Source organism: Mus musculus, chromosome 2, assembly GCF_000001635.26.
Source record: "Mus musculus strain C57BL/6J chromosome 2, GRCm38.p6 C57BL/6J".
Classification (NCBI taxonomy): Eukaryota; Metazoa; Chordata; class Mammalia; order Rodentia; family Muridae; genus Mus; species Mus musculus.
Window position 1 is genome coordinate 163,268,354 of NC_000068.7, and position 25,604 is coordinate 163,293,957.

The following is a 25,604-nucleotide window of genomic DNA, read 5'->3' on the forward strand; positions in this document are numbered from 1 at the left end:
ATAGACCTGCTCTAAAGCAGAGCTTCTCAACCCGCAGGTCGCGACCCCTTTGGGAGGGTTGAACGACTCTTTCACAGGAGTTGCATATAGATAGCCTGCATGTCAGATATTTACATTACAGTTCATAGCAGAAGCAAATTACAGTTATGAAGCAGCAGCAAAATAATGTTATGGTTGGTGGCCACCGCAATGAGGAACTGTATTAAAGGGTTGCAGCATTAGGAAGGTTGAGAGTCGCTGTTCTAAAGATTCAGATGACCACAGGCAAAGATAGTCAATGTTGTTGGTCTTTAGGAAAACACAAGCCAAAGCCACAAGAAAATGCTACTATATATCACTAGGATGGTTGTCACGGAAACATTAAAAATCTTGGCACCGAGGGTGTGGGGACATTGAAATTCTCACATGTTGTCAGTGGGACCGTAATGATCCACAAACACTGTGGAAAGTTCCTTGACCAGTTCTCCGAAGTCAAACAGAACCTTCACATGACCTAGCAATTCCACTCCTGTGTATGTCTGGAAAAGACACTCAAACAAATATATGTACACAATTCTTCATGGCTACCCTACTCACAGTAGCCCAAGATAGGAAGAGACTTAATGCCATCAGTGGATGAATAAACAAATTGTGGCAGATCCATAGTGGGACATCTTAGAGCCATGAAAAGGAATAGAGCTCTGATATGTTATAAATCTCAAAACACCTCTCTGCTAAATGAACATTATGTAAAATGTGTTCTAAGTAGAATACAGATGCTCTTTGAAAAACTTAATGCAAAGTAAAAGATGCCAGATTCCATTTACGTTAAAACAGGCAGAATAGATAAAAATTTTTAGAGCCAGAGAGAAAATAAGTGTCCATCTGCAGCTGGTGGGGGAGGGAGCCAAGGGGAGCAGGGAGTGGAAGCTTGATAGGAATGACGTCTTACGGAAGGGTGATAAAAACGCTTAAGAACCAGCCTAAGCTGACATTGCATGGACCTTGCTGTAAATGTACCTGTGGCCGCTGAACATTATCTGGGACCTCAGTCAATTTTAGTCATTGTAACAAATGTATCCAAGCTTCAAATTTCCTTGCGGTCAAAATGATGCTTCGGGGTCAGTCACCTCTTCCAATAAACCCTGCATTGCTCCTCTGCTCCAGTTTTAATCTGAAACTACACTTCTGTCTTAGCGCGCCTTCCTGGACAGCCACCAGTTTAGACAGACAGACAGTGCAGTGGTTTTCAGCTCAGCGATGTGTCTGGAATCTCTCGGGTTCCTCTCATCCTCCAGGCCCTGACTTTGAGACTCTCTCCAAGAGAGAGTTGACTGAACACTTCAGAACTTGTCATTTCATGTTATGGTGGTGATGGAGCTTAGTCTAAGAATTTGGTGGACCGATCACTGATTTAGTGCCCCCCTTGACGGCTTCACCACTGCCTGAAGCTTGACCTTTATGTCCTCCCTGCCTCCAGCCTGCAACACTTTAAGTAGGGGCTTCTAAGAGTTCTCTATTCATGATCCTTTACACGCAAGAACATGTCTTAGAATCCCAGTTACATATGTATATGAAATATGTGTACAGATTAAAGTTACTGATAGTAAATCACCAAGCAAGTGGTTTTAAAACAGTCCACTTAATAGTACCATTTATTAGCCGGGCAGTGGTGGCGCACGTCTTTAATCCCAGCACTTGAGAGGCAGAGGCAGGCGGATTTCTGAGTTCAAGGCCAGCCTGGTCTACAAAGTGAGTTCCAGGATAGCCAGGGCTACACAGAGAAACCCTGTCTTGGAAAAAAAGTAGTACCATTTATTAAAGACAAAGGCAAATTTGTATACTAATGAGATGGGGGCGGGTTTATTTATTTTTACACAAAGAACTGGATCCTGACTGAACAGTCGATAGTGCAAGACACAGAGCATCTTTGGTGTTCCTTGGAGGTGATGGCTGTTTTTACTAAGGATGCCACTTTACATAAATTCATAGTATGTAAGAGCAGAATATGTTTGGGACCATTTCAGAAATCGCTGGAAACTAATACATGGAACATGTACCTGAAGAGATCGTGAGGCCTCACCAAATTCCTCCTTCTGTTTCTCGGCCACTGTGAGGTTAGAAGCTTTCCTTCACCGCGAGCCCCATCACAATGTGGAGAGTTTCTACCTCACCATAAGCCCAAGGCAGCAAAGCCCGGAGAACATGGACTGAAGTCACAGCCAAAATATATGTTTGCCGCCTCCGCCCCCTCCTCCTCCTCCTCCTCCTCAAAAAGGAAAAGAAAAGAAAGGAAAAGAAAAGAAAGGAAAAGAAAAGAAAGGAAAAGAAAAGAAAGGAAAAGAAAAGAAATTGTTGAAAATTCTGCCTTAATTCCAAGTCAAATTCATTGAACATTTTTTTAAAAAAATTCAAGTCAGTAGCTCAAATAGTAATGAGTAATTACAGATAGTAATTAAAAATTACTATCTGTAATTAAACTTCCCAATACAATACAACTCAAGTAGACTAGTTTGAAGCTTACATGCTGAGGAACGAGGGTAGAAAAACATCAAGGTCCCTGTTTTCCAGAAACCACTGTGTTTCTGTAGGAGCAGCAGACTCTGTCCAATAAGAATGCACACGGTAGTCCCCGGTTTGATCCGAAGCATTTTAAGCAGTCCTCGCTGGTGTTGCTGGTTTGTCACAGTGCAAAGCACGTGAGTTGTGTACTCAGAACCAAGCTGCAGTGAAGCCACGTGAGGTGACACGGGTATCAGCTGAGGGAAATATCCAAGACTTGCCGTGCATTTGATTCCGAGTCATTCATTTATTCATTCATTTATGTATTTATTTATTTATTTGTCTCTTGCATGGTCAGACTTCTTTTACTCTTGCCAAGTGTTTTAGGGATAAGGGTTTGTATCCCACTGTTTAAGAAGCTAGGCTTTGAGGTTAGGGGAATAGCTCAGTTGACAGAGCATTTGCTTGATATGCCTGAATCTGTGGGTTCCACTCTCAACACTACATAAACAGGGTGTAGTGGTGCACACCTGTAATCCCAACACATTGAGAGGTAGAGGCAGGAGGATGAGAAATCCAAAGGCACCCTCGGCTATGTGGTAAAGTCAAGGCTACATGAGACCCTTACCATATAAAACAAAATATAAAAGGAAATAAAAATAATAAAATAAGATTCATAATGCTAGACTTTAAGATCCCTCCTCCCAGAGATTCCAAGGGGAGTCAGCTCTCCTCCAACTCTATAGTTAGTCCCAAATCATTAGAATGGGCCCACACTCTTCCCTTCTTTGATCTGGGACATGAAAGATACCACTGACAGCCTTTCTGTGTGTTCCAGAGCTCTTAGGCCTCATAGCCACCTTGCTGCTGCTCTCTGGATATTCATGAGGCCCCACAGTGAGGAGCAGGTTGTCATGTTGAGCAGCAGATCTCTTGCACAGCAGGGTCTGGAATAGGGTCTTCACGAGGTGACCTAGTGAGGGGGAATGCTGGCTTCAGACTCATGAAGCCTAACCCAGAGACTCCAGGTTCCAACACTTCTTTCAAGCTCTGAACTCCACCCTCCCTGACTGAAAGACAGAGGTGGTAGATGTGTCTTTTCAGAATAGACGTGTTTAAAAGGAGAGTGTAGGGAAACGCCGGAAGCTGAGAGAGGCACACGGTGGGGACTCTGTGTAAATCAGCCCCAGGCCAAGCTGGCTTGTGCTCAATGTTTGGGATCTGACTACCCCCCCCCAAAAGGCAAGTGTGTGTTTGCATGCTTATTTTTAAGTGTGCTAATTGCTTCTTTAGAGGAATTGTCATAATCATGTTATTTCAATATTTTGATACAACACATGCTGATTTTTCTAAAAGGCTTCTGGTCGGTTGGGTAAGTTCCAGAGCCTTGAGGTTTGGGTTTGGATTAAAAAGGATGGAGTTCTGTGGTCATTTGGCATTCCCTGGCATCCTTCCCAGTGTCAGAACCAGTTCTGAATGCTGGAGGACAGGGAGGGAGGGATGGAGGGAGGGAGGGAGCATTCAATAGCATGAGACACAGGTTCTAGGGGATGGTTGTCTTCTGGGAGGGGCAGATATGGGAACACCTGCGTGAGACTTGAACCTAGAGCCTGGAGCAGTCCTTATGGTGAGCTCAGCCTTGTATTGTAACGGAGTTCTTTCTAGGTGTCAATCACTGCTCTAGGTACTGGGAACAAAGGGACTTAACTGGAGTCTTCATGGGGCCTGGGGCATTGGGGGAGGGGTATACAAGCTGAAGGTAAAAATGAGCCACAAACATTAGGTACTGAGCACTATGGGAGACTTGTGAAAGTGCCACTTTCCAAAGGTGGACTGGACAGTTGAGACGGTGACTCTGAACAGAAAGGCAGGCCAGGGGACTTTGCACTCTGGAGTAATGTGATGTCCATGGTTGCTTCCACCTAAAGACACTTGCCCCTTCAGCTCATCTTGGTGGTAAGGCTGAAGACAGACAGTGACCCACAGTGCATGGAGCGGTTTGTGTGGCACATGGGTTAAGGGATCCAGCAATGGAGATGCTGAGTCAGCGAGCTGCTAGTACCCGTTCTGTGTCTTTGGAGAGGACCCTTAATGTGGAATTCCACCAAGAGCAGCAAGGGTAGCAGCCCTGAGCCAGCAATGGCTGGGCCGTGTGAGGACTTACGGGGTCATGTTTGAGACTAAGGTCTTGAACCCAGAGGCAGTGGGATGTGTGCCTGAAGGATCTAAACCAGCTTAGTTGCACATCCATGGAGTATTAATAACAATGGAAAAGATACTGAGCCAGCCTAGATGGTGGATATGGGAAAAACAGTAAAATAGATACACAGCAAGAGTTTTACTCACCCATGAACAGTGACGTCATTTGCAGAGAAAAGATTGGAAGTCGAGAGTTAAATATCCAGACTCAGCTAGATATCATCTGTTTTCACGCATATATGAAATTTATATTTTAAATATATATTATATATATAATATGCATGTATATGTTACATGAAAGTAGAAGGGGCTAAGCTATGGAAGCAAAGGAATCGGTAACACACAATGATACACCTCTGAAAGTGTCATAACAAAACCTATGATTTTTTTTTGCACTAACTAAAACTTTAGCCATAATGACAAAGCCAGGGAGCTGCATGTGAAGTGGGAGTAGCTCCGTGAGATGATGCTCTTTAGAGATCATCTGCCTACAGGAGGGAGTAGAGGGATAAGAGAGGGCTGTGGGGGACCAGGAGGAGGCTGTCATTGTCCATGGTGGGGAGGTGGGAATGGACTGGGCAGATTTTAGAAGTATTTTGGAGTAGTTCTCATGGAATGGAGAGGTGAGTGGAGGGGAGGGGCAGGTTTGCGGATAGAGGGTGATATCATCAGAGGAAACAGGTGCAAGGTAGAGGAAGGGAACGTTGGGTATTGAGATGTCCAGCTGCGGTGCTCAGGGAAGCAGCAAGAATGGAGGATGGATGTGACACCCAGGGGGCTTTGAACACGAGGTTTGTTGAGGTCATCTGAAAGGGAGTGTAAGAGGGAAAGAGAAGAGAGCTCAGGGCTGACCAGGACAACTCCAACATAAGAAGAAAGCCAAGGGAAGATAGCAGGTAGACGTGGGCCACCTTTTCCAGGTTTCCAGACATCTTACCCAGCTGTGTGGTGACTCCACAATAGCCCTGCAGAGGGGGCCAATGAGCGCAAGGCGATGTTGGAGTCTATGGCAGTAAAAGGCAATTTTCACTCTTTCCCAGGCCATCATAAGGTCCTTAAACAGTGTCTGAGGAACATGAGGTACATGCTACACGTCCCTGCGCTGACACAGCCCGACTCAAACCTCCCTATACTCATGGCTTCATCCACCAGTCCTTGAGAAGCGGGCACTGTTATAGACATGCAGGGAAGGGATGTTTAGTTGTCATGCTGGGTTCACAGAGCAATACAGAACGATAAGCCATGTCTTTCCTCCATCCACCCTTGCTCTGGGGAAAGAGCCCGGGACCATACAAGTGCTGAGCAAGAACTCTGCCACCAAGCCATGTCCCCAGTCCCACGTGCTACTGTGGCTCAGGCCTTTCTTTCCCTCTCTGCACACACATGTTGATGAAGGTTTTCTCTATCCACAAATACCTTTGGGGTCCTTCATCACTTCTGGGATATCCTCAACCTTTACCTCTGCCCCATTAACACAGAATCCATGACATCCGCCTATCCTTTGCGTCTGTGGTGGATCCTGGGTAGTTTCTTCAGCTCTGTCTTCCCGTTTACATAGCTGTCTTCTGTTGACTCTCATCTCCAGAGTATAGGGATGGAGGACTAACTCCCCAGGCTGATAACAAAGCCAGGTATAGGCAGGAGCAGACAGGGAGACTGAAGCTAATCCCACACTAGAATCCGGTGTGACAGTCCTAACCAACCAAGTCCAACACTGCCCGAAGTGAAAGACAGAGCAGAACCAAGCAGGGTTTGTTCTAGGGATGCAGGGTGTTCAATAAGCCTGTAATCCTAGCACTCAGGGGGGCTGAGACAGGAGGATTGCTGAGAGTCCGGGGCTACAGAGTCAACCCGTTCTCAATAGGAAGGGAAGGATGGGGGAGTGGACTAAAGAGGGAGAAGATAAGTCTGTTATCACCCAGACTGGGTGAACTCGAGAAGGGCATCGGAGTCCTTCAGTAGATTCGGGGGGAATAGTTTGATGCAATTAAAATTTACAATAATCTGAGCCACCAAGATGTCTCAGGGGTTAAAAACTCTTGCCACCAAGCCTGATGGCCTGAGTTCAATACCCAGAGCCCACACAGGGGACAGACTCCCACAAGTTGTCTTCTGACCTCTATGTGTGCACTGGGGCACACGTGTACACACACAAACGTGTACACACACCGGCACACATGCAAACACACACACACACACAAATGTAATTAGCAATTTAAAACTCATGTACGGTTTTTAAAAATTTACTCACCCTGACTATTGTGGAGTTCCCCGCCCTGCCCCGCCCACTGAAGCATAATCGGGCATGTGCCACAAAGCCAGGGCTTATCAAGGTCTGTGGTAAAACTTGGGACAAGGAGAAAGGCAGATTTAGTGCTATGTCTACTAGCTTGTCCTGGGGTCACTGGCCAGCCCACATGGGTGGGCAAATAACCCAGTAAGACTGGAGGTGGCCTCTTAGCTGCTAATCTGCTTCACTCACACTCACCAAGGAAAGGACCAAGAGAAGTCCTGGCTACCCAGGATGCCTAAGGGGAAAACTCTGGCTGCCCGGAGCTCCAGTCTCTAGCTCTTCTGCTCATCTTGCTCATTCGTTCTCCTTGGACCAGGCCCCCCCCCCACCTCTGTAAAGTGGGTGGCCAAGGGAGCTCTCAGGTGGCTCTCAAGTGGCTGTGGGCCAGGTGTGCTGGAAATCGGGAAAAGATGCAGGGAAGCACCTTTCAGGAGTCCAGGCTCTTGTCTGCAGAGCCTCTGTGGGAGAAAGATTCACTGAGGAGCTGAGCAGGCATCTAAGTCAGCTCACTAGGCTTTCATTGGGGCTATCTCGTTGCCAAGGGGTTAGCATTTTTTCCCATGGTTGCTGTTGGGGATGCTATTGAATACTTTCTGTGGTTTTGAGACACTGACCCCACCCCTACCCCTCTGTTGTTTTCAGACCTATAACAGCCAGGGCGAGAGTAACGAAGACTATGAGATTCCTCCTATAACGCCTCCCAATCTCCCTGAGCCATCCCTCCTGCACCTGGGGGATCACGAAGCCGGCTACCACTCGCTGTGTCACGGCCTTGCGCCCAACGGTCTGCTCCCTGCCTACTCGTACCAAGCAATGGATCTCCCTGCCATCATGGTGTCCAACATGCTGGCCCAGGACGGCCATCTGCTGTCAGGCCAGCTGCCCACGGTGAGTCTGTTTCCTGCATGAGCCCCATGGCTCCAGAAGGGAAGGGCTTGAGAGGAGATAGTGCCAGGCTGAGCCGAGGAGCCCTGATCATGTGCAGGGTCTGTGTTCTGATTACTGGGAATCCCCAGGATATGGGGATGACGTGGAGGGTAACTGTTACATCTGCAACTCTGTTTGTGACAAGTTGGGACTGATTCTATTGGTTGTTAATAGTATAATCTAAATTTTACTTCCAGCAGATTTATTGATATATATACACAATATATATCAGATACATATATTATATATTAATATATCAATATATATGTATATATATATATATATATATATGCCATCAGTTCACACACATAGATTGGGTAACTACAATTCATTTAAAATGTTTTCATCTGTCCCCTCCCACCAAAAGAGGACTTAGCCTTGTTAATCACCGTTCAACTCTCATGCTCAACCCTTGGTCCAAGACAAGACACCTACCATTACTCCATTACTTTCCATTATTTTGCTTTTTTTTTTTTTTGAGACACTTTGTAGTCCTTGCTAGCTGGCAACTCACTGTGTACCCCAGGCTGGCCCACTGGCTCTCTTTTTGAAGTCCTGGAATTGCACCATACCCTCTTACCAAAGGTTACCTTTTGTCTCCGTTTGCCGGTCCTGAGTGTTTTAAATAAGTAGCCAGGGAGGAGGGTTGCCAGGCTGAAATTCAAGGGTAGGTGAAAGACAGCAGGCAGACAGAGACGAGAAAGGATGTTCCAAGATACAGGATGGCATTTGCAAAGGGAAGAGGCAAGGGGCTACTGATCTGGTGGGGTCAGAACCTGTATCTCTCAGAGTCAGGAGCATGGGGCTCACTCAGGACAGCATGCAGCATCAGGTCCTGAGCCCTATAATGATAGACCATGCATTTTTGCATGATGGTCTGTCTGAACTATCAAGTCCTACAGGAAGTCGGCAGAAGACACACTTTAAGGGACTTCCAGCACCATTCTTAATCAACAGTGCTTCGTGTTTCTCTTTCCTTCCAGCCCTTCACAGTTAACATTAGAGTTAAAACTCTTAATTCATGGCTTGGATAATGGGTACATGAGCGCTAAAGACTGATGTGGCCACAGATAGACCAAGGCTTTAGGCTGCTTCTTTGGTGGCTGTCACTGTGGCCCCACCCCACCCCCATTCCCACACAGTAGGCCTGTGGTTGCCGGCAGCTACCACCCGTGTGGCAAGCGAATAAGTCTTCCAAGGAGAGCCATGGCTGAGGACTGACTGTCCGGACCAACCACTGGATCTCAGTGGAAGCAACCCTCTAGTGTGTCAGACTGGATCACAAGCAGCTTCCCTGGCTTCCCTGTCAGAGTCACACGATATTGACTGCATCGTGTTTGCTACCACAATGGCCGCCTCAGAAACCACAGCCCAGTTTGTAGCCTGATATCAGCAGAGGCAAGAAGACCATGAGTTCATGAACAGGCCAAGACTTAAACTACATAGCGAGACCTTGTTAATAATTAATCAATTAAGAACTCAGTGGAATTGGATGCTCCACTCTCCAGGAATCCTGATTTTTCTTTTGACCCCCCCCCCCCAATAAGAAGACAGGAGCCCAGTTTCCTCTTCCAACTCGCTGACTGGTTCAGACCCCACAGTCATGTGCCCTTACCAACATGAGGACCTAAGTTCGAGCCCTCAGAACCTGTATTAAAAATAAAGGCCAGCGTGGTAGCATGCGCTTATAATCCCAGCGTTTGGGAGTCTAACCAAGCATATCTTATAGATTGCTGGCCAGACAGCCATGCCTATTAGGAAAGTTTCAAGCTCATTAGAGACCCTGTCCCAAACACAAAGTGGGTCGCACCCGTGGTTGCCTCCGTGGCCTTCACACATCCATACCATGGCTAGTCTCCTGGTGCCCTTCCCCGGCTTCCTGATCACAGCTCTGCTCGTTACAAGGTCTGCTGTCAGCTGATCACAGACCTCCCCTAGCTCCCCTTGGGAAATGATGGCTTCCGGGAGCTCTATGCAAACCAGGCCTTTGCTGAGTTCTATACAGCTGATCCATATTTAGGATGCTTCTCAAATTCTTAGCTCTTCATTAGTCTAGAATTGCAGGGGGCCGTTCGATTTTATATTCCGTCCTTACTTAATGAAAGATAAGTCTGACCTTATTACTCAGGGCAGAGCCTTCCCCCCTCCACCTAACACGCCCCCCCCTGCATCCCTTGCCCCTCCCCCACGCTCCCCCCCCCCCACCCCCCGCCAGCCAAATAGGAAAGCCAGATAAGACTTGCTGAGACAGGAGGGTTGGGAGCAAAGGCCTTGACTACAGAGCTTTTGAATGCATGGGAACCGCCAGGAAAAAGGAAATGTGGGTGTGCGGTGCCCGCTGCTTGTGGGACGCAGGATTAAGGCAGCACCTGCTGGGTGTCAAGCAGCGCACAGAGGGGGTTGTAAAGGCTTTGTAGTATGTTCCTCTCAGCTGAGAGAGGCAGGGAGGTAAGATGGAGAGGCTGGCGGCTGGAGGCTGGGGATGAGGGAGCTTGCATGCTTCCCCTTCCCGTGGCTGCTCTAGGAAATCACCACAAACCCGCGGCAGCAGAGATCCATCCACGCACAACCGTGAAGGTCCAAAATCAGCACCTCACGATGAAATCAAGGTTCCGGGAAGTCAGGCTTCCCCAGGAGGCTCTGCAGTGCCCATCCACATCTCTGCTGGCTTCTAGCTTCTAGCAGCTTCCCTGGCTTCTGGCTGTGTCTCTCTGGAACTCTGGCCTCTCCTCTATCAGGGGTAGCTCCACTGCCCCTCTCATGAACACTTATGGTGGAATTTCGTCTAGAACAATCTCCCGGTGTTGTGATCCTGAGCCTCAAGTTTCTCTGCAAAGACCACTTACTTCTGTTTCATTACAGGTTGTGAGGATTATGGCTTAGTATTTTTTTTATGTGTGTGTGTGTGTATGTGTGTGTGCGCGCGCGCATTTGTGTGTGCGTGTGTAGTGTGTGTCTGTGCATGCATGCACACCTGTGAAAGTCAGAGGACAATTTGCGGCAGTCACTTCTCTCCTTCCTCCATGTGGGTCCCAGGGGTCAAACTCTAGTTGTCAGATTTAGCAGCAAGTGACTTTACCCTCTGAGCCCTCTCACCGGCCCATGACTTGATGCTATCTTTAATAGGGGTGTGGCATTTTCCCATTTGCCTGCCATGCTTGAACACCTTCTAGGTGTCAGACATTGCTACAGGCTTTGTGAACCCTGAGACTCTTTGATACGAAGAACTCAGACCCCGGACGGGTGGTATTATGAGGTGCTGTGGACCTTTAAGAGATAGGACGTATTGAAAGGCCCTTAGGGACATAGGGATTGTGGTATCCTGGTCTCTTTTCTCCCTGGCTCTAGATGTGGCCCTTTCCTCTCACACTCCCATCATGCTTTGCCACCCTCAACAGAGGTATAAAGCCAGGTGCCCTCTCACCTCCCCCGACCCCCTCTCCAGGCTTGAACTTTCAGAGCCCTGAGCCAGAATATTCCCTAGCTAACTCTGAGCAGACTCAGGGGCGTCCCTGGCTAACTCAGTGAGCAGACTCAGGGACATCTTGGGCTAACTCTGTGAGCAGACTCAGGGTGTTGTTATGTTGCTTCGAAGCTGACAGATGCAGCCTCCTGCTTCTAAAGAATGCTGTGCATGTTCAGTTAGCGGTGGGGGGTCTGTGTACCTGGAAGAGACCCCTGACTCAAATGAGGGTGGCAATAGCTTCATATGAGTGTGATAAAGGAAACACAATCTCTATGGAGTACCAAGCAAGACTCGAATGCCTTACTGGCCTCATCTGCCCAAGGGTATCACTAACAGCCCTGACAGGGGCTTTGAGTGTTGGTGGAGGCTCAGCCGAGCAGAGCGCAGCAGAGCAGATGACTCTTGGAGCTGCCTTATGCCTCCTCTGAGGAACTGGGCACAAGACAGACCTGTACTTTGTGAATGAAAATGCTACCTTGTTCTCAGTCCCTGCATCTACCTCCCAGTTCTACCAGGCTGCAGGTAGTACAGAGGACACCCAGATGCCAGGTGCCTTGGGTGTTGTCCCCACCCAGATGCCCCCAAGAGGCCATCTCTGGAGAAGTAGGTGAGACTTTGATCTTTGGTGACCATTTTCATAAATGCCAAGACCCCATAGCTCTGACCCCACCCATAGCTCTGACCCCAGAGGCCATCAATCCCCTCTGGTCCCGTTTGATTGCTAGGTCCCACGGGCACATGGATCCATCCATCCATCCCTTCTCCTGAAGCTGTCGGTATTATGTACAATACTGGAACCAGACCCCTTTACAAAATTAAATATGCTCAGGGCTTTCTCCCACAACTTCCATGTCTTAACTGATTAAACATTCATTTCCAAGACAAAAAGAGTCAATTTAGTATGAAAGCTATATTTTGCCGGTTTAATTTAAAGCGCCGCACCTCCATCTGACCTCTATTTTCATAACTCAATAATTTTATCCTATGTTGATTGTTTCATTTTGAGCGAGATATTGTATTTATAAATCAGTCTCTAAAATGCCCAAAGAAAGTCGGAGGGTGGAATTTATTAAGCTTCTCGCGGAGTCTGAGATCACTTCTTCTGGAATTGTTCAGGGTTGCTGTATGCTGAGGGGAAGGGGTCTGCCAGGAAGGGGCGGGACTTGATGTTCTACCACGAGGGAAAATCCAGCTTGGGGTGGGGGTGGGGGGAACCAGAGCTGCGGGGGCGGGGGGGGGGGGGGAAGCAGAGGCGGGGGGGGGGGGACCCGGGGGGGGGAACCCGGGGGGGGGGCGGGCGGGGGGAGCAGAATCACAATGGAGTCTGGCAGTGAGGAATCTGGGGCTTTCCCAGGCTGCGACCTTGCGGCACTGGAATGGTGTAGTCCCATCTCAGTCCACAGTACAGGGTTCAGGGGCAGGACGCCGGTCCCTCAAACATTCTCTTTGAGGCCTCTGTGTTCCTGTCCTTGGTGTGGAGACTGGAGGTTGATGTTTGGTGCCCGCCTTAATCACTGTCCACTTTGTTTTTTAAGTTCCATATGTGTTTGTTTCTATGGATATGAATGTTTGTTGGCGTGTATGTCTGTGCACCACGTAGGTGTGGTGCCCTTGGAGGCCAAAAGAGGACGTCAGATCCCCCAGGACTAGAGGTAGAGACGGTTGTGCGACAAACGCTGCTGAGAATCAAACGGAGGTCCTTTGGAAAGAGCAGCCAGCGCTCTCAGCCTCTGAGCTCACTGATTAAGGCTAGCAGGGTTGGTCAGAGTACTGGGGAACCTCCCATCTCTGCCTTCAGGAACTAAAGGCACAGAGAGTCCAAGCTTTTTATGTGGGTGTTGGGGCTACAAATTCAGGTCTTCATGCTTACGTGAAGCACGCACGTTTTGCTCACGAAGCCATTTTTCCAGCCCCTGCTTTGAGAGATTTCTTGGAACTTAGGCAAGCCCATCCTCCCCCAGCCTCAGTTTTCCCATCTCTGGGCTGGGCTTAGGATCTCAGCTTTGATGAAATGGCATGACTGCATTACCAGTTTCACTGTACTAGACAAGCACATGGGTAGGAGGTGATAGAATTCCCAGTGTTCCTACTATATATGCCAAGTCGTTGGGAGCCTATTCAAACTAAAATCAAGTCCCGGGTGCTGAGTTTTAGACCCTTTGTGCTCTAGTCTCTGTTCCAACATGTTTGCAGAGCTCGGCAGTTCTCTCAGGACACTAGGGCTACTGGCCAGACCCGGGGACTCCCAACTCAGGTGAAGGGCCTTTGCAGGCCAGTATCATGCAGTAGTCGTTAGATGCAGCACTGAAATCTATTTGCACGCTTGCTTTATATTTTCTCATGAGAGAACCTACACACAGCCTTGGGTTGGGCTTGCCTGGGGATGGTAAATCCCAACTGCAGGTCCTTATAGACCTTCTAACACTCCTCTGCCCCTGCTGCTGCATGCCCCTCCCTGCCAGGGCTTCTTCCTGCTCAGGGCTCCTCTGGCCCTGCCCCCAGGCTCAGTCTACCCTCTTTGATGGGTTGACACACTGGCTATCTCCCTCAGAGTCTGAGGCACAAAGACCAAAGATCTCCCAACTCAAACTTTTGTCCCTAACATTTCTTAATGACATGGCAGTAAGGCCAATTGTTTTTCTTACTTTTAAAAAATTATTTATTTGTTTTTTATTTTATGCACATTGATGTTTTGCCTGCATGAATATCTGTGTGACGTGTGTAACGTCTGGAGCTGGGGTTACAGACAGTTGTGAGCTGCTGTATGGGTGCTGAGAATTTGAACCCAGGTCCTCTGGAAGAGCAGCCAGTGCCCTTAAGCTCTGAGCCATCTCTCCAGCCCAACCAAAATAATCTTTATTATTCTTAATGTGTGGATGTTTTCATTTTGTGCTTGCACAGTTAGCTTTGCCTTGTAACAAACCACCACAACACTTGATGGCATAAAACAGCTCATTGTAACCACCTCTCTTGACTCTTGAGCTTCATGAACTTGAGTTCCTAAGATTCATGAACTGCCTCTTGTGATTTCTGAGGTCAGCTAGCCATTTGCCTGAGCCCGGTGTCTAGGACAGTCTTACCTCTCCGCACCTGGCTCATGTCAGCTAGAACCAGTTGGGATATCTCAGCTATGAGTCTCTCATCACCAGGAGCCTAGAGAAAGAGTGGGCCCCAGGGTGGAAAATTTTCAAACTTCTTATTAGCTGCTAGTCCTTTGGCCAAAGCCAGTCACTTGGCCAACCCAGAGAGCCAGGCAGCAGAGCAAGAGACCCAGTTCATCGACGGAGCAGAGTCCTGCAGAAGGAAAGAACTCAAGAGACAGGATGGGGGCCCTTTGTGTAACCTGATATGATTAGTTTTAACTGTCAAATTGACTCAACTTGGAATTACCTGGGAGAATTTCAGTCGGGAAACTGTCTAGATCAGGCTGGCCTGTGCATAGCTATAGGAGATTGTCTTGATTGTTAATTGATGTGAGAAGACCCAACCATTTGTGGGCGCCATCGTTCCCTAGTGAGCAAGCAGACAGTGTGGGCACATTCGTGCCTCCCTGCTTGTAATTGTGGTGAGATTAGCTTCTCAAGTTCTTGCCTTAACTTCCCTGAAATGATAGACTGTGTGTGGCCCGCTATTATAAATTCCTTTCTTCCCTAACTTACTTTTTAAAAGCATTGTCCTGGTTAGGGGTTTTGCTACCTTGGTACAAGCTAGAGTAATTTGGGAAGATGGAAACTCAGTTGGAAAATGCCCCCACCAATTGGCCTTCGGAGAAGCTCAAGGGGGGCATTTTCTTGATTACTGATTGTGTAGGAAGGCCCAGGCTACTGTGAGTGATGCCACCCCTAGGCAGGGGGTTCTGGATGTTAAAAGAAAGCAGGCTAGTGAGCTATAAGGAACAAGCCAGTAAACAGCACCCCACTATGGCCTCTGCTTCAGTTCCTGCCTCCCAGTTCCTGTCCCCGACTTTTCTGGATAATGAACTATAAACTGTTAAATGAAACAAACCCTTTCCTCACCGAGTTGCTTTTGATCAAAGTGTTTTAATCCAACATTAGAAACCTAACTAAGACAGATTATCTATCTATATATCCATCCATCTATCAGTCTGTTTTGTTTGGGGGGAGAGAAAGAGGAAGGCGGAGAAAGACTGACTTTCGGTCTGTCTGTCCCCCAGAAGACAACTTGAGGGAATCAGTCCCCTCCCCTTCCTCCATGTGGGACCTGGAAATCAAATTCAGGTCATAAGACTTGGCAGCCTGTTGCTGTACCCATTGGACTATCCTGCCCCCCTCCCCTTCACCCCCTGCAGTTGTTTTTTGTCAGGACAGTTTTATCACATGGCCACAGAAATAAGAGTAGGACACTTCCTGTTTTCCTTCCCTTCCCCTTCCATGTCACTGTAGATATCTTGTTTTCTTGATTCTTGAACACCTTCCTAAGGTCACAGGCATGGCTTTGTGCTGTTCCCATTGGTTTGGGACCCAGGGCAGGGGGTTCAGAGTCCTGTGCCTTGTTTTTTTTGTTTTTTTTGTTTTTTTTTTTTTCTTCCATCTGTACCACGGAGGTCAGGGCACTTGTGCTGTAGGAACTTGGAAAGTCTGTGGTTGGAGGAATCCAAGTGGCACACAGTAGGTCCGACCAGTGTAAGCTACAGTGCGTAGAAAAGCAATCCACTCACGGACTGGGTCTGAGTAGATGCCACCTCCTCTCATCTTGGAAAGCCAAGTGGGAGGCCCTTGAAGGCTGAGGATGGGGTGGGGGCAGTCAGGGGTTGGAGGGATCAAGTACATCCATTCTGACAGGGTGTCATGATGTCATTCTGGCCTTGGCATTGAAAACTAACACCAGTGACAGCTCTGCTTCTTGCGGAAAGAGTAAGGGCCCGAGAAACAACTTGTCTTAGCTCCGTGACCAGAGGCGTCCATCACAGTAAACGCAGGGGGAGCCATGTTTTCACCTCCTGTCGGACAGGAGTGGGAGGAAGACCAATTTCCAAAGTGGGTCCTGGCCGGTCAGAACCAGGGCCACTCAGAGGCCTCATGTTTTCTTGTTCCACACTGGAGTCTGGGTGCAGTGCCCCTCCCCCACCTTTTTTCAGAAGCCATAAGCCAAAGAAATGTGTCTTTTTACATTTTATAAAACTCAGGGAAAAAATGGCTTTAAACAGCTTTTACTCCCCTGCTATAATTATTTATTTTCAAACACTCCTGCAGGGGACTGCTCCGTCTTCTTATCCCAGACTCCTTTTGCTCATAAATGAACCATCACTTCAATAAATCATTATGAAAACAGAGACTAACACCGGCTCTGAGAGGTTGAAAGATTTATGTAACACATTTATGTCTCCCATTTTCTCATTCTGGTACTCCGCGGCAAAAGCTAAGCTAATAAAAGCTGCTATTAATATTTCTTGTTGCCTAGCAACCCGAGAGCGGGAGTAATAGCTTGGGCTAGAAAAATAGATGACCGATAAGGAAAAATTCAATTCTTTTATTATCTCAGGGGAAATGCCCTTTTACTGGAACATTATGATGTACGAGTGTGAAGTTGAACACAAAAGATTTGTGTGTGAGTGTGTGTTTCTATTTTTAATGAACATCATTTTACCTCCCCTAACTCTTTCCGGGCACTTTTGTTTTCCTTTGCACCCCCCCCCCCACCATCCCGTCCCTCATGCTTAATTTAGCTACTAGTGTAGTTAAGGATCTGTCCGTGCTTCCTTTTTTTTAGTTTAAAAATGGTTGCTGCAAAGGTTTACAACTCGGTCATAAAAATTCACTCCCCGTTAGGACGCAGAGCAGTGATAAGCCAGCATGCAGCTGGCGTTTCCACAAATGGATCACATTGGTCGAGAGATAAGATTCATGGATTTTTTTTTCCCTCAAGAAGGAAGGTCAGAATGGAATAAAGTATGTTTCTCCCCCGCCCCATGTTTTCTTTGGAATCCAGGGATGCTGTCTCTTCAGAGAATGGTTTGCCCTGAAGTTTGGGAGTGTGTTCAAGGAGGGCAAGGTTGGGACACAGTCATTTAGTCATTTATTGAGCACCAGTTGCTGTATAAAGTTTGGGCTCATTGCCTCTACCCACTTGTCCCATGTAGAAAGGGAGGCTTAGAAAGGTCGAGGGCTGATCAACTGATTAAAATAGCAGTGTGTGCAGTGAGGTCCTCACCATGGAAGCTTTCTCAAACGTGAGCGGAGCCCGCTGCTGATTTGTTGGGCAGGACAGTTCTCAGCAGAAGAGGGCTGTCCTGTGTACTGCCTGATGAGGGCAGTCCTGTGTACTGCCTGATGAGGGTTGTCCTGTGTACTGCCTGATGGCTGCGCTCTCAATTTCTACCATTTGGTACCCTCCACCCCCATTTAAAAAAAATAAAAGCAAAAGCAAACCAGTCTCACCAGAAAAACTGTAACGTACTTGCCTTGCAAGTGTGAGAACACGAGTTTGATCCTGAGAACCCACATTTCAAGAAGCCAGGTGTGGCGACATCCTGCTGTAATCCCAGTTCCCCAGACAGAGACAGGCAGATCCCTGGCGCTCTCTGACCAGCCAGTCTGCCTAGTGAGCTTCAGGTTATCGGCAGACCCTGACTCAATAATCAGGAGTGGGAGGCATCTGAAGACTCTAGATTATCTTCTGACCTCCATCCATGCATGCATGGATATCTGTTTACACGTGTGTGCACATGCGCGCACACTAAATAAATAGAATGCAAATTTTTAAAAAGCATTGTATCAAAATATTATCTTCCTGACGTCTGTGCTTTTTGGTGTCCCCGTATAGTGTTTGAATGATACTCTTGCCTTTCCCAATTGCAGACCACAGGGAAGCCTTCTGAGCAGAGAGAATTGTGCATAACGGTCCCCAGTTAGAAATGATCTTTGCCACCCAAAGGACATTTAGCAATGTGTAGAAAGTGTGTGAGTGGGTATATATCTGGGCATGCACATGTTCCATGGCATGCAGGTGGTTGTGAGGACATAACTTGCAAGAACTGGCTTTCACTGTCTGCCACATGGTTCCCAGATACCAAACGTACGCGGTTATACATGAAAATAGGTATCATTTCTCCACTCCAATCATTTTAAAAATCAAAGTCAACACAACAACATAGACAGTGTACCAGGCACCCTTGTAAAGGAGGGAGCAGGCTGAACACATGGAAGGATCCACTGTCTGTTTCTAGGCTACACGAGCTAGCCTGAGCTAAGCCTATGTTGTACCTTCTCCAGCATAGGCATCTGGTAGGGGCCAGCTAGCCATTGGTGTCTGGTTAGTACTGGGTGAGTGGAAAGGGGGAATTGATTGCCCAGTGTCACTGAGCTGGACAAAATAGAGAGCCGGAACCTGAAGCCAGGCTTCGGAGTCCCAGCCTGGTGCTCTTGGCTCTCTTTAGATGGGTTGGGCTGACTCTTCATTGCTTATGGGTTATACTCAAGCCATGAGAGATGCAAAGGCACTCTGGAGTGCTCCCAGTCTGGGGATGGGAACACAAGCAGCATCCCTGACTTAAGCTGGCATCCACTTGACCCTCCCTGTGACTGGCTCCCTTCAGCCTCTCAACCTCCATAATAGGCAAGAGCTAGTGAGGACCAACGACCTAGGCACCCTCAAGAACAGAGCCACCATAGCTGGCCCTCGGGGCACAGCTCATGAGCATATGGTTCTGTGTATCTTGGCCTATGGGGGACACAGAGCACACTTTGCCCAGGCAGCTTCTGAGGAAGTTTCTCCACCTGGATGAGTTAATTTTCTATAGCTGTGGTCAGCTAATTGGTTTACCACTTACTCTGTGCTTGGCCCTCGTAACCTTTCATATTTGATATTTCCTTTAATCTTCCACTCGGGGGAGGAAGTGCTGCTGTATACATACGTATATACATAAATGCATGTATACATATATACAGATATACACATATGCACATATACATACATATATACATTTACATATATAACGAGATGACAAGGCACAGAGAAAAGACTTGGCTCAACAGCTATCAAAATGGGATGTCAAGGGTTCTAGGCCACCTCTTGGTGAGTGAATGGAGACTGAGTGAGCCAAGACTGAGACCTACTTTATGTGCTTAGCCCTTATAGAAGCCTTTCAGGCTCCTGTAGATACAGGGAACATGGGATACCCAGAGCTAGACTTTCCCTGGTGCTCCAAGACCCACAGTGGTGTTAGAGACCTGGATGAGAGTCTGAAGGACACCTGCTGAGACTTCCAGGTTTCTGTGTCCTTGAGTAAGGAAGAATTGGATGGGGTCAGGGGTATCGGTAGAGCTGGAGGGATGACTCTGCTGTTTAGAACACCCAGAGCTATTCCAGAAACATCCAAGTTTGATTCCTAGCACCCACATCAGGTGGCTCACAACTGCATGGAACTCCATCTCAGGAGGAGGAACATTCAATTTGATCTTCTTGACTCCACCATCACCACCACCCACATCCTCTCCCATTACGGCACACGCTCACAAGACACACACAACTAATAAATAAGAATATTAAAATAAAAAAAAATCAAGTGTGGTGGCACACACCTTCAACCCCAGCACATAGGAAGCAGAGGCAGGGGGATCTCTGTGAGTTCAGACTGTAGCAAGTTTCCAGGACAGGCAGAGCAATGAGACCCTGTCTCAAAAACAAACAAAAACCAAAAAGTCAGCAACAACAACAACAAACAAAACAAAACAAAAAAACTAAACTGAAAATCTGGACCAGGGACCCGTGGATTGTGGCAGAAACAGAGACTGTTTATTAAGAGAATACTCCTGCTTGTGGAAGAGGGCCAGAAGCTAGGAAAGGTTAGGAACTCAATGACACTGGGACAAGGCAATCTAGACCTTTTATGGGTCTTGTCCATAGCCACCTTGCCTGCCCCGCCTCCTCCTACATTTGATTGCCTCCTTTTCCTGGGCATACTCTGTTCCTAACAGGTAGCCTGGGAACGGAGAGGTTTCTAGATTTTTTATATTCTGTTATCCTTGTTAATCTCAATGTCTCTTCCCCGCCCCCAACACGCCCCCCTCCCCACCCTCTTCTCTTGCCACAGTGGCAGGGAAGGCTTCTTGGATGTGGTGCCTTTAGGACTGGTCATGGGGACAGAGAAGACAGCAGCAAAAACTGGAGAAAAAAACTTGGCCCTGTAGGGATCTCTCTGTTCGCTCCCAATCCCTCCTGCTGTGACTGCGATGTTTTATGGTTGCTTAGCCGCCCTCTGGAACCGACCCCTCCACCCCCTGCCAGGCTGCTAATCGGAGCTGTGACCCCCTGGCCTTGGAGTGTGCAGAGGCCAGGTGTTTAACAGTCTCCCAGGCAAGAAGCCAAGCTCTGCAGCAGAGTGCGAGCGGAGAGAATTCCGGGGAAATCGCAGCGACATTCGTCAGCTGTGGTTCCAATATTCCTGTGTCTAATGGCTCTCTCCTCCGAGTGCATATTCAGTACCATGTTTGGGAAAATGAGGTTTTAATGTACCATCGGCATAGCCGAGAAGCCGTCGATGTCTCCGCAGAATGTCAGGATCGCATAAAACTTGAGATTTATGGGAGCCGTTTCCCACCCTGCTCCAGCTGGGTAATAAAACGTCTGGCTCGTGCACTTCTTCTCTCAGCTGTGGCTCTGGCCATTTAGAACTTCAAGGAGTCTTTAGAAAAGGCAGCTAGACAGGCAAAGCTCATCTAAATATTAAAGCTCCAGGAGGGAGCATGGTGCTCTCTGGAAGACTCCGGATCCACCTTTCCAGGAGAATCGTCCTGTTGGAGACTGGGGGCATACCAGCAGAGGTGCTATGGCCAGGCTGTGGTGGTGACAGCAAGTGCCATGCCCTTCACTGGAAGCCCAGAGCTTTGCTGTCCCTGTTTTTCCTGGAGAGCCATCTTGGGCATGTCTCCCATCAATCCCCTTAGCGTATAAGATGGAACTGATGGGTCTGAAACCCCAGCACCTGGGAAGTGGAGGCAGAAGGGTCTGGAGCTGAGGCCAGCCTGGGCCACATGAGACCTTGTTTGTTTGTTTAAATTAAACTCAGGAGGTATATCTCCATAGGTAGAGTGCTAGCCTAACAGGCATTGGGGTCTTGGGTTCAAGCCCTAGCCTGAATAACCTGGGGTGGTACATGCCTGCAGCCTGGGCACTCTGGAGAGAGAGACAGGAATATCAGAAGTTCAGGGTCATTTTTGGCTACATAGTGAGTTCAAGACCAGTGAGGGCTATGTGAGACCTGTGTCAAAACAGACAAATAAGCAAGATGGACCCGCTGTTACACCCTCCATGGTGGCAATGAGAATCCAGTGGACTGAAGAATGCTCTTGACTTCTGTCTAGCTTTAATGGTGGAGGCTTGGGAGTGTCTCCAGAAGGTTTGTAGAATGAGTGAGTGAGTGAGTGAGTGAATTGATTTGGAAACATCCCTAAACTTGAGTGCTGCCTACATCATGGCTGGAAAGTAAGCCAGATAGTGGCCCTGTTGCCTTCATCAGTTCTGTCTGCATGCCAGAAACAGGTACCACGGCCAAGGGGTCATGAAACCTGTGCCACTTCCCACCCCTGCCCTGAGGACAGTAAGAGATTACCTAAGAGGCAAGTCACTTCCCCGCTGGGCACACTTATTCTTATGCAGAATGGGCATTACCCTGTGACCAAGCAGCTCAAAGGAGTTTGTAAGGCGCTGTTGTCCCCAGGGTTGTAGCTCAGAGTGGAGGGTCAGGAAGAGTTGCAGAGGGCTAGAAGGGAAGACTCCAGAGTAGATGCTGTGAGGAGCAGTCACCCAACCGTGTGAGCCCCGCCGGTGTTTAACGTCCCAGTTTCCTCCTGGAATTGTGAGATGTTCTAGGTGGTGTCTAGGTCAGGACTGAAGGGTTCTGCCTGGTCCCTCGGGAAACTCTGGGGTATGAATTAGACCACAGCACTTCTGGAATCTGTACCGGCATGGGAAGTGTGCGTCGGTCTTAATGACAGGGTGGTAGGAGGTGAGCTCGTATAGATTGCCCTAGGCAAGAGATTCCCTTAGGTGTTAGGAATCTAGAGTTGGTTGCGATTTTGTTATATCCATAAATGAAGACAGAGGAGACTTTCTGCCTTCATACTGCTGTACCGTTCAGACACACAAGGCGAATGCCCATCTATTTAAATGCTTCTGTCCTTCCTTGCAGCTTTGTGGGAATGAGTGCAGATATGCCTGTATGCATGGCCACGTCTAGCTGAACATCTTTTGACTTTGAGTCTTTACACATGTCCACTGTGTTTCTGTGATGAGGACTTTTCAGTTTAATCCTCTAAGTGTTTTTTACCTGTCACTAGGAAGTCAGTACGATGGGAAAAGCAAGACTTGGATGCCTGGCTCGGGCTTTCTCTGTCCCCCTAAGGACGCCATCAAGTGGCTGGAATCTGAGTCTTCGGATAGTCTGCATTATGTTTATTTTTGTGTGGCTGTCTCAGGTTCCAGTTTCGTAAAGCCTGAGGTTTGGAAGCTCCGTGTTAAGCTCTCGTTGCCTGCAGGGAAGTCCAAAGTGGAAACTCCATCTTTTGAGTTTCCGAAGCAGCAGGTATAAGTTCACTTCGTAGAGACGATGCCAATCACAGGCGGGTTTGGCTTACCACGTGATGACTGTGTGATTTGCCCTTGGCGCAAGGCTGATTGGCATATTTTTAGAAACTCCTCATTTTTCAGTGTACTTGTGACATTCTGTGGAGATCAATCCAGAGCGTATTCACTGCACTTTGAGACGATCAAACAGGGTTCCTTCCTTCATGTATGGAGTCAGTGGCTTTGTAGATTCCCAGTATTTACATGTCCTGCTTTGTACTGTGTGTATGGAGATGTACAAACACGTGTGCTTTTGCAGATGGGCTGGATTTCATTCAGGATCGTTAACATTTTATAGCAAGATGGGCATGTAGCTAAGGGGAACAGGGTTGGGGTGTGTGTGTGTGTGTGTGTGTGTGTGTGTAGAAACCACAGGTTAGCATTGGTCCTTTCGAATTGCTTTCCAACTTTTTAAAACCACCCTTCTCCACCCCACCACACCTTTACCCCCCTAACACTAAACAGGAGATTAAAAAGGGATAGATAGGGACAGAAAGAGATCCCTTTTTTTGTTTGTTTGTTTGTTTTTGTTTTTTGTTTTGTTTTGCTTTTGTTTTCTGTGACAGGGTTTCTCTGTGTAGCCCTGGCTGTCCTTGAACTCACTCTGTAGACCAGGCTGGCCTCGAACTCAGAAATCCACCTGCCTCTGCCTCCCGAGTGCTGGGATTAAAGGCGTGTGCCATCATGCCTGGCAATAAAGTCAGTGGTCGGAGGGTGGGCAACACTATCTCTATGGTTAGACCACTTCCTGCTGATTAGGAGCATGGAGTCCCCTGGGACAAGTTTAACCTTTGCCATCAGGATATCTAATTTCTTCTTCTCATTGTTTCTTCTTTTTGTGGGACTACTTAACAAACTGCCACCAACAGCCCTCCACCTCTCTCCGAGCCCTAGCATACTCCCTTAAAAAGTCCCCATAATCCCAAACGTCACACAATCGCAGAAACTTACTGCAGGCAGAAAAATCACGCCTCCACTCTACAGAGCACGAGGCAAACCACAGTCAGCTGCTGTGGGCAGGGTGAAGCACCCCATATCCCACACCTGGGATTACAATCAAAACATGTTCTTACAATACTTCTGTGGTTTTTACAGAAACCAAAATTCCAAGATTGTCACTACATACGTATCACATAGCACACGTGTGTGCAAGTTGGAGGACAGCTTGCAGGAATATGTTCTCTTCTTCTTCCTTGTGGTTTTGAGGATTGAACATGGGTCCGCGTGCTTGGTGGGAAATGCCTTCACTCTCTGAGCCTCCTCGCTGGCCTGCCACCTTGTTTGTTTGTTTGTTTGTTTGTTTGTTTGTTTATTTATCTCTCACTGAGCCTGGAGCTTACCGATTCATCTAGAATGTCTCCTCCGGTCTTGGCCTCCCTCCAATATCAGGAAGCGTGCACCTCAGCTCCTGGCTTTTTCTGTGGATGCTGGGGATTAAGCTCAGCACCTCAGGCTTTCAAGTACTTTACCAGCTGAGCCATCTCCACAGGCCTGCGTGTTGCTGCTGCTGCTGCTGCTGTTGTTGTTGCTGCTGTTGTTGTTGCTGCTGCTGCTGCTGCTGCTGTTGTTATTGTCTTATGGACAGCTTTCTCGTACCTCTGTAGTAGGCTCATGCCAACTTCACGAGACAGATAGTTGATGACCCTGGATCTTCAGCTCTCACCAGGAGTGGTTGTTGGTAGAACTGCTTCATGGTTTGCAGTTCTCATGGCTGTTATACCCCAGCCACTTTCCTAAGATGGCATGTTCCTGATATCTTCTCTTCCAGAGATCTCTCCATTAGTTGTTCTCCTTCATTTTATTTTATTTTATTTGGCCATCAGAGTTATGTTTGGATTCTATTATTTTTCTTTCCCTTAATTTATTCATTCCCCCTTTATGTTTATTAATCTCAGCTTCTGTGGTGGTTTAAATTTTTCATTTTCAACCCTCATGTCCCTTTGTTCATTTACTTTTATTGTTTATTGTTTAATAATACAGGTTATGGCAGTACATATTTTTTCTGAATATGGTGTTGGCTGACTGTAATGTATAAATTTTGCAATGAAGTGTTCTTACATCTTTTTCTTCTTCCCTAGACGTAGCTTTGTGGATTTTATTAAAATGCCATGTTTTCATTGTTTTAAAAATTAAAGAAGAAAGAAAATCTATTAAAACCATGCCACTACCCACAAATAATTTATCAACCTAGCCATTTGCTAAGTATCTTTTCAGTCATTTTCAGGCTTTAGACTCACAGGGAACCAACAAAAGGCAATGTCTTCCTGTGTTTTCTGGTCTGTTTTTTTTTTTTTTTAAATCAGAGTTGTCCTGTGACCCACCAGTTCTCTGTGGCCTATATGACAGACATGCCTCCATGTGTGTGACTGTGGATTGTGGCTGTCTTAGTCACTGCTCTTCTGCTGTGAAGAGACACCATGACCATGACAAGCATCTAACTGTGGAGGCGGGCTTACTTACAGTTTCAGAGGGTTTGTTCACTATCCTCATAGCCAGAAGCAGACAGGCAGGGCACTGGAGCAGTAGGTGAGAGCTTTACATAGATAGGCAGGAGGTGGGGAGAGGAAAGGGGGGAGGGAAGAGGAAGAGGGAGAGGGAAGGAGAGGGAGAGGGAGAGACAGACTGGGCCTGGTATGGGCTTTTGAAACCTCAAAA

At 47.6% G+C, this 25,604-nt stretch overlaps 1 protein-coding gene across 12 annotated transcripts in view; it reads left to right on the forward strand.

Annotated features, from left to right (window-relative positions):
• The window catches only part of Tox2 (TOX high mobility group box family member 2), a 121,115-nt gene that overhangs the window by 65,296 nt on the left and 30,215 nt on the right, over window positions 1–25,604 (forward strand). For all 12 annotated transcript variants that reach the window (XM_006499610.4, NM_001372576.1, NM_001372575.1 and 9 more), the window contains exon 3: window positions 7,616–7,861. In XM_006499610.4, the coding sequence (XP_006499673.1) occupies window positions 7,616–7,861 (246 nt within the window). The remainder of the gene's footprint in view (window positions 1–7,615; window positions 7,862–25,604) is intronic.